The following is a 13285-nucleotide window of genomic DNA, read 5'->3' on the forward strand; positions in this document are numbered from 1 at the left end:
CCCAAGAAAGTTACATAATATAGCAACATTTCAGTGAACTTGTTCCTACTACATCCATCAGAAATTAACAGACCATAGTCATTTCTGGGCATCCCTAGAACGTTAAATAGCTTATCTGTTCTTCTTGGATTATTGTTCCCCCTTCCTTAATTGCTCTCTACTGCTAGTTCCCCTACATTCTACATTATAAACCATTTGTTTTACATTTTTCAAAGTTCACATTAGTGGTAGCATATAATATTTCTCTTTTTGTGCCTGGCTTATTTCGCTCAGCATTATGTCTTCAAGGTTCATCCATGTTGTCATATGTTTCACCAGATCGTTCCTTCTTACTGCCGCGTAGTATTCCATCGTGTGTATATACCACATTTTATTTATCCACTCATCTGCTGAAGGACATTTGGGTTGTTTCCATCTCTTGGCAATTGTGAATAATGCTGCTATGAACATTGGCGTGCAGATATCTGTTCGTGTCACTGCTTTCCGATCTTCCGGGTATATACCGAGAAGTGCAATCGCTGGATCGAATGGTAGCTCTATATCTAGTTTTCTAAGGAACTGCCAGACTGACTTCCAGAGTGGCTGAACCATTATACAGTCCCACCAACAATGAATAAGAGTTCCAGTTTCTCCACATCCCCTCCAGCATTTGTAGTTTCCTGTTTGTTTAATGGCAGCCATTCTAACCGGTGTTAGATGGTATCTCATTGTGGTCTTAATTTGCATCTCTCTAATAGCTAGTGAAGCTGAACATTTTTTCATGTGTTTCTTGGCCATTTGTATTTCCTCTTCAGAGAACTGTCTTTTCATATCTTTTGCCCATTTTATAATTGGGCTGTCTGTACTATTGTCATTGAGTTGTAGGATTTCTTTGTATATGCAAGATATCAGTCTTTTGTCAGATACATGGTTTCCAAAAATTTTTTCCCATTGAGTTGGCTGCCTCTTTATCTTTTTGAGAAATTCCTTTGAGGTGCAGAAACTTCTAAGCTTGAGGAGTTCCCATTTATCTATTTTCTCTTTTGTTGCTTGTGCTTTGGGTGTAAAGTCTAGGAAGTGGCCTCCTAATACAAGGTCTTGAAGATGTTTTCCTACATTATCTTCTAGGAGTTTTATGGTACTTTCTTTTATATTGAGATCTTTGGTCCATTTTGAGTTAATTTTTGTGTAGGGGGTGAGGTAGGGGTCCTCTTTCATTCTTTTGGATATGGATATCCAACTCTCCCAGCCCCATTTGTTGAAAAGACCATGATGGCTCAGTTCAGTGACTTTGGGGGCCTTATCAAAGATCAGTCGGCCATAGATCTGAGGGTCTATCTCTGAATTCCTTACTCAGTTTTTAGGACTTAGTTTAGAGTCAACAGTTCCAGGAACTGTTCCTCTAGACCACCCTCAGTACATGGCCCTCCCCCTCTAAGTTTGGGTTCACTGTTTTCTTCTATACTCATGAACTGTTAACATTCTATGTACTATAATTATTTACTTCTCTTCCACTAGCTGGAGAGCTCCCTGTGGGCAGAAATCATGTCTGAATAGTCGTGAAACCTTAGTACCTATCCACAGTGCTGAGACTATATTGGGTAATCAATATAGGTTTGTAGAATGAATATTAAACCAATAACAAAAACAGCAAGTTTCTTTTGGGGGGAACTTCTTGCTGATTGATGACTTTTAAAGGATTAAAGATTCTAGAATCTATGCTGTTTTAATAAAATGAATTATTTACTATGTGGTGTTCAATACAGTTTTCAGTCCTAATTGATGTTTCCTTCTTTCAACATCTCTGAGAGTGTTAAAAAAATGTGCTTTTAAGACTAGAGCAAAGGATCCTAGTTTTTAATACAGAATGAATTCTTCCAAATTCAATCTAAGAAAATGGCCTAAAATAATACATTTTTATAACATTCCAAAGAAATGCAAATGCAAGTGAAACGTAATTTTAGAACTAATCTGGAAAAGAAGCAGTGTGGGAATGTACTCCTCTCCCACAAAAAAGGAAATGATATTTTATGAACACATATACATGCAACCATACAATCACACATACGTATCAATGGGGGTGCTGCATTGACTAATTTGTACAATCTAATTAATATTGCTTAAAGTATGTGTTGACTGCCTAGACACCCCTGAAGATGGAGAAATGGATTAAGTGAGAGGAAGGGGTAGCAACAAACAAGATATTTAACAAAAGTCTATAGATACAGAAATTTAATATAAATATATATATATATATATATATATATATATATATATATATATATGCTGGGGTATTGGAATAGCTGGAAGGAGGTAAATGACATGGTGGAATTGTAACCTACGACATCCTTTGAAATTTGCTTTATAGCTATCATTGAATTGTGCTTTGAAAGTCTTCACCTTTCTGTACATACCCTATATTGCATAATAAGGAAAGAACTGAAACTGTGCAACTGTAACCAGAACAATTTTTGAAGTTAGCTAAATAACTGCTTGTTGAGCTGTGCACTGAAAGATAACACCTTTCTGTAGGCATGTTATATTTTACAATGATAGAAATAGCTGAAGGGGTAGAACTTGGGACCCATGACATTCTTTGAAATTTGCGCTCTAACTACTTGTTAAATTGTACTTTGGAAGTTATCACTTATCTATATATGTTAAAGTTCACAGTAAAAAAAATGCATTAAGAAAAATAAAGTATGTGTTGAATTAGTGAGAAATTGCCTGGTGTTTAATGTTTTTCTTATTATGCAAGGTTTTTTTTTTTTTTATTATATCAGTTATTTAAAAAAAAAAACACTAAGTAGAATGAATTAAATATTCCTATCTAACTTTGTAATCAAGTGGCCTGCTTTGAATAAGATTTTATCAAGGAGAGAGTAATGACTACATGAATTAACTACAAAGCTGTAAGTTCCTCTCAACTGAACCTGAAATATGTTCAAAGATTTACCAGCCTAAGAGGGAAAGCATTAGGATAAGGTAGAGGAGGAGATTTAAATAAAAGGAAGGTAAAAGTAGATTCATTTTTATATCTCCATTTGGAAAATACTGAAGGTTGTTCTGTCAGGGTTCTAAGAACTATTAAAAGGGAAAGAGGGTGGAAAAAGCACCTGAATGAGGACATGAGTGAAACGTATCTCCAGAGACGACGAAAAGACTGTCTGTCTTCTCTTTCTCAAAACGAGTGGTCATTTCTTCCTGAGATGCCTCATCATCTTCCCTGTCTTCTTGAAGCCTTTTCATCCTTTCCATTAAGGCCTCTAGCTCACTCAGAGAGTCCACAATCTATAATCAGATAATGTTGGATGTTATTATCATTAAAAATTGCCCAAAATGTTGCCATCTCCCAAGGTTAGTGGAATGGATAAAGTTCCTAAGCAGGTTTTCTAAACTCCAAAGAAAATCACAAGAGTCAAACATTTTCAGAAGCCTATTGTTTTTGCTTCAGTTATAAATACAGACCTTTTATAAGTGACTGACTTATAATGTAGGTATATTTGATCTAGAATTCTAGCATGTTTTCATGTTAAATTATATTACAGTTTATAAGAAAACGAAGCCTCAAATTTCCTACTTTTTGCTGTCATAAAATAGCCACTGGTTGTTCCAACATCTTATAGACACAGATACATTATTCTGAGATCTGCTGTTCAAAGGGTCTAACGTTAAAAGCCTGTGATCACTAGAATGCATCATTGTTTGGGTCTCTATGGTGTGTAGGAATGCCTATTTGTTTCAAATGTTTCTCTAAGAAAAAAGACCTTTAGGTACTGGTTACATATTTACAGTAATAAAAATAATGCAAAACTATTTCAAGTATATAATATATGTTTAGAGGACAAATTATCTAGGTTATTTTTCATGTGAAGAAATTCAAAGCAAAAATAGTAAAGAAAACATAATCATCTCAAAAGAGATGACTAGAAATAGCAAATTCATAGAGATCGAAAGCAGTTTAGCGTTTAACTGGATGACGGGGATAGAAGAATGGGGAGTGTTTGTAAGAATAAAAATAAAGGAAAAAATAGAAGACATTCAACATCAAAAAAGAAAAAGAAAAATTTATGCCCAGTCCAAGATTTTTTCCATGTTAACTCTCATTTTACACAAAAGGAGGTTGAGCCCTGGAGAGGTTAACTGACTCAGTAAGAAGGTCAAACGCCTAATTAATGGCCAGTGATGACCAGCCAGCCTCTTGATAAGTCTGCTGGTTGTGTTCTAAGTCTATATGGATATGATCCACATCCTCAGATTTTAAGATGACTTTTCCTCAGTCGTCCTGGGTAGCCTAAGTTTCATTTTAACAGAGAAGAAGAAACTCCTTTCATTCATAATTAGACATTAGGCTGAAAATGAAAATACCCTAGGGATAGGTACTGATTAAAATTTATGCCAAAGTACACTAACTAGCCTCCACAGGCAAGAACCCAATAACAAACCAGAACCCAGCAACTTCAAGCCCCACGGCCTTTTGGCTCATGACCCCCCACTTGTCTAGACAGAAGCAGACTGGGACTCCCAGGTTAGGCTCTGTGGGACACCTGACCACACAGAGGTGTGAACAGGAATGAAGCAGAGGTACTAGGATTAAATTTTGCCTGTAAAAAAAAGAAAACATAGCAAAGAAAAATGGAAAGAAAACTAACCCCAAAGTTGCCTCCTGTAAGGGAGGCATTCTCTATGTTGTTGTCATTGGCGAGATCACAAACACAGAAATTGTTGACTGATATTAGCCTGAATCCATTGGAGATTTCTGGATCTCTCTCTGGATTGATTCCACTACCAAAAACAAAGCTTGCCAGGGCATGATAATGTGCCAGTAGGACCACGGCATGCACAAGTTCAGGCAGAGACCAATTGTTTTCTCCAGTTTTGACAAGTTTCTGAAATGAGAAAGCGAGTAAATGTGAAAATCAAAGAATGCTACAAAGTGATTTTACAAAGCATTGACAATCTACCAAATTTCTTATAGTCATTTACAGTAATAAAACTTAAAACTCCCCTTTAAAACTGCTTCATGTATTATAGACATAGCTTTGGTCAAATAATGCTAAATTAAAACTATCAAATCTAAATATAATTATGTTCCTTTTATTAAATCCTTTATATATACAATGAAACTGTTGCTTGCAAAGCACCTGTATATATCATGCTTCTTTAATGATATTCTTTAGAGAGTCATAGAACATTGAGGCTAGAAGGGATCACACACATTAACTAGAAAAACCATTCAGTTTAAGGCTTTTGGAAACGTCTTCCCATAAAATCACATAAAAATCAAATTCACTAAGCAAGTTTTTGGTTATCTTTTAAATATCTTCTTTAATGGGAGAAAGACTATAGTAGATGATAGCAACTATAAAATATCACCTCAGATTGGAATAAGAATTTTAAAAAAATTTAAAGTACTTTCTTATATGCTATTTTACTTGACCCTTTAGCTGAATTATGGAATCACAAAGCCATTAAAAAGAGTAATTCCCTCACCCCACCTTCTCCATGAGCCAATCCCATCAATCAATTAATCCATGAGGGATTCTCTCCCATCAGTTCTCTGTCTCTCTCTCAGTCTTTCTTTTTCTCTCTCAGGGGTGTGTGTGTATGCATCTTTTGCCCCTCTCTTCTTCAAAATCTAAAACTCATTTGGCTCCCTTCACTCCTCAAAAAAAAAAAAAAAAAATTCTTTTGCTTTAACTCTCATTATTTCACTACATACACACACATATGTAATTTAATAAATTACCAAAAGATTAGAAAAACAAGGGGATATCAGTCACATCCCACCACCCTAATATAACTTTTACAAATCTTCATTTTTATAAGCATAATTATACAGTTATAATCAGAGCACATACATCTGTATTTTTTGCTTTTCAAGCTTCACATTTTGACATGTGCAGTTTTCTTATTAATTTTTAAGCATGGGCTATTGCACAAAGGACATACAAAATTAATTCTCCATTCCTTTTACTGTCACACACTCAAACTGCTTCCAAATTTTTTTTGTTGTTTATTTGCCACTACAAAAAGCATCTTCATGCTACAGCTCTGCCCATATCTCAGAAACATTTCCTGACTAATAGGATTTCTAGGGCAAAGAGTATTAATATTTTTATAACTTTTGATAATAATGCCAAAGAGCTTTCCAAAAGAATTTATCAAACTTACAATGCCAATCTTTGCAGGATTATCATTAAACCCAAAAGAATAGTCGACACTTATCTCTAATTTCTCACCTCCTTTTCATCCCACTTCTTTATTCATTATAATATGGTTTCTTTTTCAAGCAAACTACTGAAGCTACATTCACAAAAGTCACATATGACCTCTAAATGGCCAAATCTGACATCCTATTCAATCTCTGCAGAATTTACACCATTCTTCACTTCTTCCTTTCCTGAAATTAATTTCCCTTGATTTAAGCAATTCTACTTTTTTTTTGGGGGGGGGGTACTCTTACTACCCTGGGACAGGTCTCTCTCTCCATCTCCCTCACAGCCTCATCTCCTACTTACCTCTAATATGTTGGCTTGCCCTGTTTTATCCATGACCTTCTTTTCTTGTACTGTATCTCCCTGAATGGATCATTCCTTCCTTCGCTATGACCTCTGCTTATTTGTCAGTAACTATCCAATTTTCTTTCTAATCCACCCTTTACCTTAAGTAATTTCTTTTAGTAACTGGATATCATAATCTTCTGTGCTTAGCCCTGTGAACGCTCTATCTTGGTCCATGGCATTGCCTTTTGCCCCATCACCAAGGTGGAACCCATAGAATCATTCTCCTCTCCATTCCCTTTCTCCATCCTCAGATCCTGACAGTCACTAAATCCTGTTTCTTCTCATGCAGAATAATCCTTACAGTCTGACCCCTCCACTTTATCTCCTTACTGCTTTTTTTCATCACATCTCAGGTAGATTACTCTTATTGTTTTATGACAGACCTCCCTGCTTCTTCCTACTTTGTACCACTTGTAATTTTATCTTTCAAATCACCAAATACGCTCACGTCACAACTCTGCTCAAAAACTTTTAATGATTCTTGATTCTCCATCACAGTGACCTTCAAACTCTTATGATTGTATATACTTCCATAAGTATATACAATTGGAGGTTGGCTGGTCCAACCTCCAATATGTACATTTATTTATAAATTACTATAATTAATATATACTTACATACTTTATATAGAATAGTTATATAACATATACTATAATACTAGTATTATAAAACACTCATATACAGAAATTTAAAAGGATAAGAATACATATACACATGAATAATATTTTGTAATATTTTGAAAGATTGCCTTATGTACCCCCTGGGGTACCATAATATAATTCTGGGTCCATAACTTTCTAAAGATAAAACACAAACTGTTTAATTCAATATTCATTGGGTCATACAATATGAACCCAATTTTTCCCCTTTCCCATCCTTCGCTTTACATAAACATCCCTACACTTCAGCGATCCTGAGCTCTTAGCCACTCTTTTGGCATTCTGTAATACTGCATATTCCATTCTCTTTGGGGAATGCCCTCCTCTACTTGAAATCTTTCAGTTATTCTTTGAGACCTGTTCAAATATTACCTCTTCCATGAAACCTTTTCTTACTCCTAATGACAATTCTGCAATCCCATTCTCTTTATCCTTAAACCCTTACATAACTAATGCACTGTCTTTCCTCTCCTGGACTCCCAGCATGTCTAAGAGAAAGGTCTGTATCTTCTTAGACCCGCCAAACTTACCTGGCACAAAGTAATCAAGATAAATCATAAAAATAATGACTAATTGCTTTATGTCACTGACATATTATCAAACCAGAACATAATCCTCAGGATAGTGTTATGCTTCACCGATTCCCAGATAGATAGTCAAAATCTCACAGTATACAGATTGAAAAAAGCTAAGTTTGGTTAAATGACTGGGCAAATAACTAACAAATGTAGTTAAATAAGGCAATCAAAGAAACAAGGACATTTCTGTGCATTAGACACAGGGATTTTAAATAACTAATGCTTCTACTGATACTAACTTAGAGCATAGCTACTATTTACTGAATACTTACCATGTGCCAAGCTTGGTGCATGATTTCCTCACCCTAGAGGCCCTTGAAGGCAGGTCCTTTTAAAGTGCAAGTGCTCTAGCCAATTGCATCTCTATTTCTTATTTAAGCTTTTTAAATTGGGATTTAAACATTCACACACCAGCTGGCAAATCAATTTTTATTTGTAAAACTATTTTTTTGAGAATCTTAAAATTGTGAAATTAGACCCAGACGAGTTTAGAACTCATTTAATCCAGCCCCCTTATTTTACAGAGGAGGGAGCTAAGGCTGGCAGAAGTTAACTTACTAAAATTCACAAATTTGTGAGTAACAGAGTAGAGATGAGAACTCAGGCATCCTATAACTCTAGCACATTTTCTTTGTTCTACCTACTGCTTGAAAACAGAAATCAACTTTTCTCATACCCATTCACCAAAGTGCTTGTACAAGCTAATTACTGATTACTTAAACAGGAGAACTATTCATTTTTTACTTGAATTAAACCCACTGACTTTTTACATTTATCTTTTTACACATATTAATACACTATTTTTCATTTTCCATGTTCCTAACATGCAAGTGTTTAAAATTAAGCCATAAGCAAAATACTTAACTAAAAATTAATTTTTAGTTAGAAACATTAGTAAATGTCTTTTATTTCAAAGAAACATCCAATACCTGAATGTGCTCTTTTGTGATCAGCCAGGGTCGGTGCGCTAGCAGCTTATTTATTTCATTAAGATTTCTCAGTCTTTGTGGTACATATTCCAAACCATTCAGCCACTCAGCAATACCGCCAGTCTTTAAAAATTCATCCACATGCATGTTTATTAGGTAAGAACACTGATGTCTAGCTGCAGCCTAAAACACAAAGAAAAGAGTTCATGGCAAAACAATCATGGTATAGTCTCATTCCACTCTTTCTAAATGAATAATTTAGATTGAGTTAATAATTTTATAGCCAATAATTCTCTTCTTACAGAGTATCCCTTCTAAAAATTCTAATACAAGGCTTCAATAGATTTTGAATGAATACATGAATCTGATACATGCATCCATGAATAAATGCCATATGAAGCCAATTGCTTCCTCATCTAGAACATGGCATAGGTCCATCAAGAGCCCACTTTCTAGCTACATTACCGAAATAGTGGCTGTTTTTTCATTATGGTAAATAACATTTAGTGCATTCTATTTAAAACATAATAACAACTCTATCTAGTATTTTACCAACTCAGAATTCATGCTAATTTGGGTAGTTCTCTTATCCCATTTAAGGTAATTGGGATTCCAGTCATACTGTGCACCTCACCCTATTAGGTTAAAACTGAAGCTCACCGACTCTTTCCCTCCTGTGCAGTGAGAATCAGCCTTGATACTGACAATTTGATAAGTCCATGTAAAACAGAGTTTTTTTTTTTTAAATCTTCATTTTATTGAGATATATTCACATACCACGCAGTCATACAAAACAAATTGTACATTCGATTGTTCACAGTACCATTACATAGTTGTACATTCATCACCTAAACCAATCCCTGACACCTTCATTAGTACACACACAAAAATAACAAGAATAATAAAGTGAAAAAGAGTAACTAAAGTAAAAAAGAACACTGGGTGCCTTTGTCTGTTTGTTTGTTTCCTTCCCCTATTTTTCTACTCATCCATCCATAATCTAGACAAAGGGGAGTGTGGTCCTTTTGGCTTTCCCAATCCCATTGTCACCCCTCATAAGCTACATTTTTATACAATTGTCTTCGAGATTCATGGGTTCTGGGTTGTAGTTTGATAGTTTCAGGTATCTACCACCAGCTACCCCAATTCATTAGAACCTAAAAAGGGTTGTCTAAATTGTGTGTAAGAGTGCCCACCAGAGTGACCTCTTGGCTCCTTTTGGAATCTCTCTGCCACTGAAGCTTATTTCATTTCCTTTCACATGCCCCTTTTGGTCAAGAAGATGGTCTCCATAAAGCAGAGTTTTGACCTCTCCTTCCCTCAGGGCTACTTCTCAGTAAAGTAATACTGTTATATTTTTTCTGTTCTCTACATGTTGCTTCTCTTAGTTATGATCATTCTTGGTCTGCTTTCAGCCTTACTGTCACCAAAACCTTAAGCTAAAATTATAGACTTAGTGAAATTCATCATTCAATAAAACACAGATTGTTGCCCAGATCTTTTTGTTATTGTTGTTTAAAACTTCAGTGAGAGCATAAAAGAGATGTCAAATCAAACTTGGTAAAAACTACTCTGCTAACTCCTGGTGAGCTCTGCTAGCTCTGTCAGCCCAGCTGTTCCACTAACCTCTCCAAATATATGACATTTTTATCATGTTCCCTTTCCTCTTTTTCTCCAGTAATAGTCAAACTGTAGCAGTGCTTCTTTTAGCCTTCTCATTCTTGCTATCAGCCCAATTCATAATTCTATCCTTTCGCACCCCCAAATAACATGGAATAGTTAACAATTTTGTAACAAAGTACTCTATCTAGAAGTGTTATAATCATTTAAGAATTCTTCCCTTCAGATTTTCCATTAATGCTGATACTTTTTCTTTAATTTGACCAAATTAGTGATAGTCTTCATGTACAAAATGTCTAAATAAAATATTTCAAACAACCTGTTTTTTATCAATAATAAAAACAAGATATCAAGAACAAAAACAACACTCTTGGGATATTATTTTAGACCCTACAAGCTCTTTAATAGTAAGAGATTAAATATGAAAAATGTGTTTACTGAAAATTAAATGAGAAACATTCCGTACATTAATTGGTTGAAAGCATTGAAGAGGTTTCCAAGGGATTTGTTATCCAAAATGCCACAGGCTTCTTCAATTCTAATTTCCATAAAATTTTACTTAACTGTACACACACACACACACACACACACACACACACACAATTTTAGACAAGAAAAAGACTAAGTGAGGAAGATATGAAATTAGGGGAAGATATGGAAATTGGCCCTACCATTATCGCGATGTAGTGCCTGTACGGTAGAGGAAGGGGACCATCCATGCGCAGCATGTAAAACTGGCTCCTCAAGAAAGACTCCAGGTACTGAGTGTGCAAACTCATGACCTGTGTGATGTTGTCCAGACGCCCGGAGGTGGAGTATTCCTCCACGAGAAAGTTAGTGCGTTCATCTATGGTGTTTGCTTGGACAACCTATACCCAAAAAGCAAAACAAAATAATTACTGAGAAGTAAACACACCCTTGGTTTACATAAAATGATGCCACTATTGAAACAAATGAGTGTTCTTTTGCTATTAACAGAAACTGAAATTACGAAGTTGCTCATACCAGAAACAGACATAAAAAAGAAAGTGCCATTCAATTTTGGCTCTGATATCACAAATTTATTAAACAACAAATGTCAAATTATCAAACATTATACACACAGCTATGAAATTGGAGAAAAGAGGCTTCCATCTGTTTTGCTAGGAACATAGACAGATTTTCAGGGCCCACATCCTGGCCATTGTCACATTAATTTGTGGTAAGGCAAAAGCAGAGGCATTTGATTGCATACATTTACAATTTTATCTCAACAGTCTATGACAATAATTAATCACATTATCTTTAGACTATTATTTTCAGTCTGACCCTTTGTTTTTGTTATTCAACAGGAAAAAAAAAAAGCTTTCCGAAGTCTTTCTAGGGATGGAGGAAAATATATTTTGTAGGAAAGTGTTAATTAAAACATTAATAAGACACTAGAATACTGTCATTCCTATTTTGGGCCCATTATATAAATTACCAAAATCAAGGTAAGTAATAAAAAAATGGACTTTCTCCATCTTCAGAAATCAAGAGAGCTTTTTAAAAAACAGCTTATTTAGATGTAGCTTTATGTTCAATGACAGTTTGGGCATCAAACCAAAAACTGGCTTTGAAGGTGTTAAGAGCTTATTAGCACCTTGTAGAAGGACAGAGCTCGGTGGGAATTAACTGACATGAGATGAGAGATGTGTATTTTTAGGATTGGTTCATTATTTATTGGTAGTTTACAATAAGAGCGCTAGACGTAAGAAGGACATGCTTTTTATTTTAGAGGTGAAGAAACTGATCATCATCATTCCAGCTCAGATACTTAGAGAATAGCAGGGCCTGGTCTAGGATCGAGGTCTCTTAAGTCCAGACCAACATTCTCCCGAAGCTCCACATGGTGATTAAGAGCCTCCGCTTACCCTTAAAGGCTGGCTTCACAGTGAAAAATAAGTATAAATTATAAAAAATGCACTACTGACCAAGGGAAATTTAATCCTGAAGGAAATATCACGTAAGAAGGAAATATCAAATGTAAATTGTGAGGAAATATTAATTATGATGGTATATAAAAAAGAGACAATTTCACTTCAGCTCATTATAAAGCCAAATATATTTCATTTGCCCATTTCTCCCCATTTTGTCTACTACAGGGACTAAGATGACAGTTTAAATTATAATAGGATCCAGACAGATCACAAACTATTAGGGATAGGATATCTGCTGTTTTTATTTTGTTTTTCCCCTGCAGAACTTTCTTCTACCTGGATGCCTAAGCCACATTAACAGATTTATATGATGCAACAGATCCTGAAAACAGCAGGAGCTTCTGCACACCAGATTATCTTCAAATATATAATGTGAAAATGACTGCGTTTCAGCAAGTCTTTAATATATATCAGGCCATCACTGCAAGAGCAGCCCCTAAGCTATATGAGGGAAATAGAAGCACAGTAGTTTCTCTAATGTGTGGTTACCACTTAGAATGAATGTTGTCACTGAGTTGACAATATTACTGCTACTTGGAATTCTCTTTAAGTGATTAGGTCACTAAAAAAAGTGATATGAAAATGAAGGAACTGCTGACTCTGGCATTCTAATTTTACTAGTCCCTTCTTTTAAGACAATGCTAGGCACATAGTAGGTGTCCTATAAATGTCTGTTGACTAATTGCAGAACAATACAGGAATAATCCTGGTGCTTTAAAATAAATGGTATCTTTACAGTAACTAGTGAATCAATATACATAATTGCATTCATTATAAATTAATAACTCCTTGAAGCAGATAAAAACTGCTCAGTGGTTGTTAACCTTTTCTTGGCCCAAACCTATTTGAGAGGCATCTAAGAATCTAGAAAGTACTATACTTTACTGTGATCTCTCATAGACATTTATACCCACAGCAGAGATCTTTCATTGATTATAGTCTCCTTGGTGTCATTTTATAACCTCTCTTTACTTGCATTTACCACCTTGACCCCCA

General features: G+C 35.2%; 1 protein-coding gene across 1 annotated transcript in view; it reads right to left on the reverse strand.

The window, feature by feature from the left end:
* Window positions 1-13285, reverse strand: part of SESN3 (sestrin 3) — an 89358-nt gene that overhangs the window by 14506 nt on the left and 61567 nt on the right. Inside the window, exons 3-6 of the mRNA XM_037841163.1 lie at window positions 11003-11200; window positions 8712-8894; window positions 4632-4868; window positions 3096-3270 (exon numbers count right to left, since the gene is read on the reverse strand). Coding sequence (XP_037697091.1) covers window positions 3096-3270; window positions 4632-4868; window positions 8712-8894; window positions 11003-11200 — 793 coding nt within the window. The remainder of the gene's footprint in view (window positions 1-3095; window positions 3271-4631; window positions 4869-8711; window positions 8895-11002; window positions 11201-13285) is intronic.

The sequence above is a fragment of the Choloepus didactylus genome, chromosome 6 (assembly GCF_015220235.1).
Source record: "Choloepus didactylus isolate mChoDid1 chromosome 6, mChoDid1.pri, whole genome shotgun sequence".
In the NCBI taxonomy this organism is placed as follows: Eukaryota; Metazoa; Chordata; class Mammalia; order Pilosa; family Megalonychidae; genus Choloepus; species Choloepus didactylus.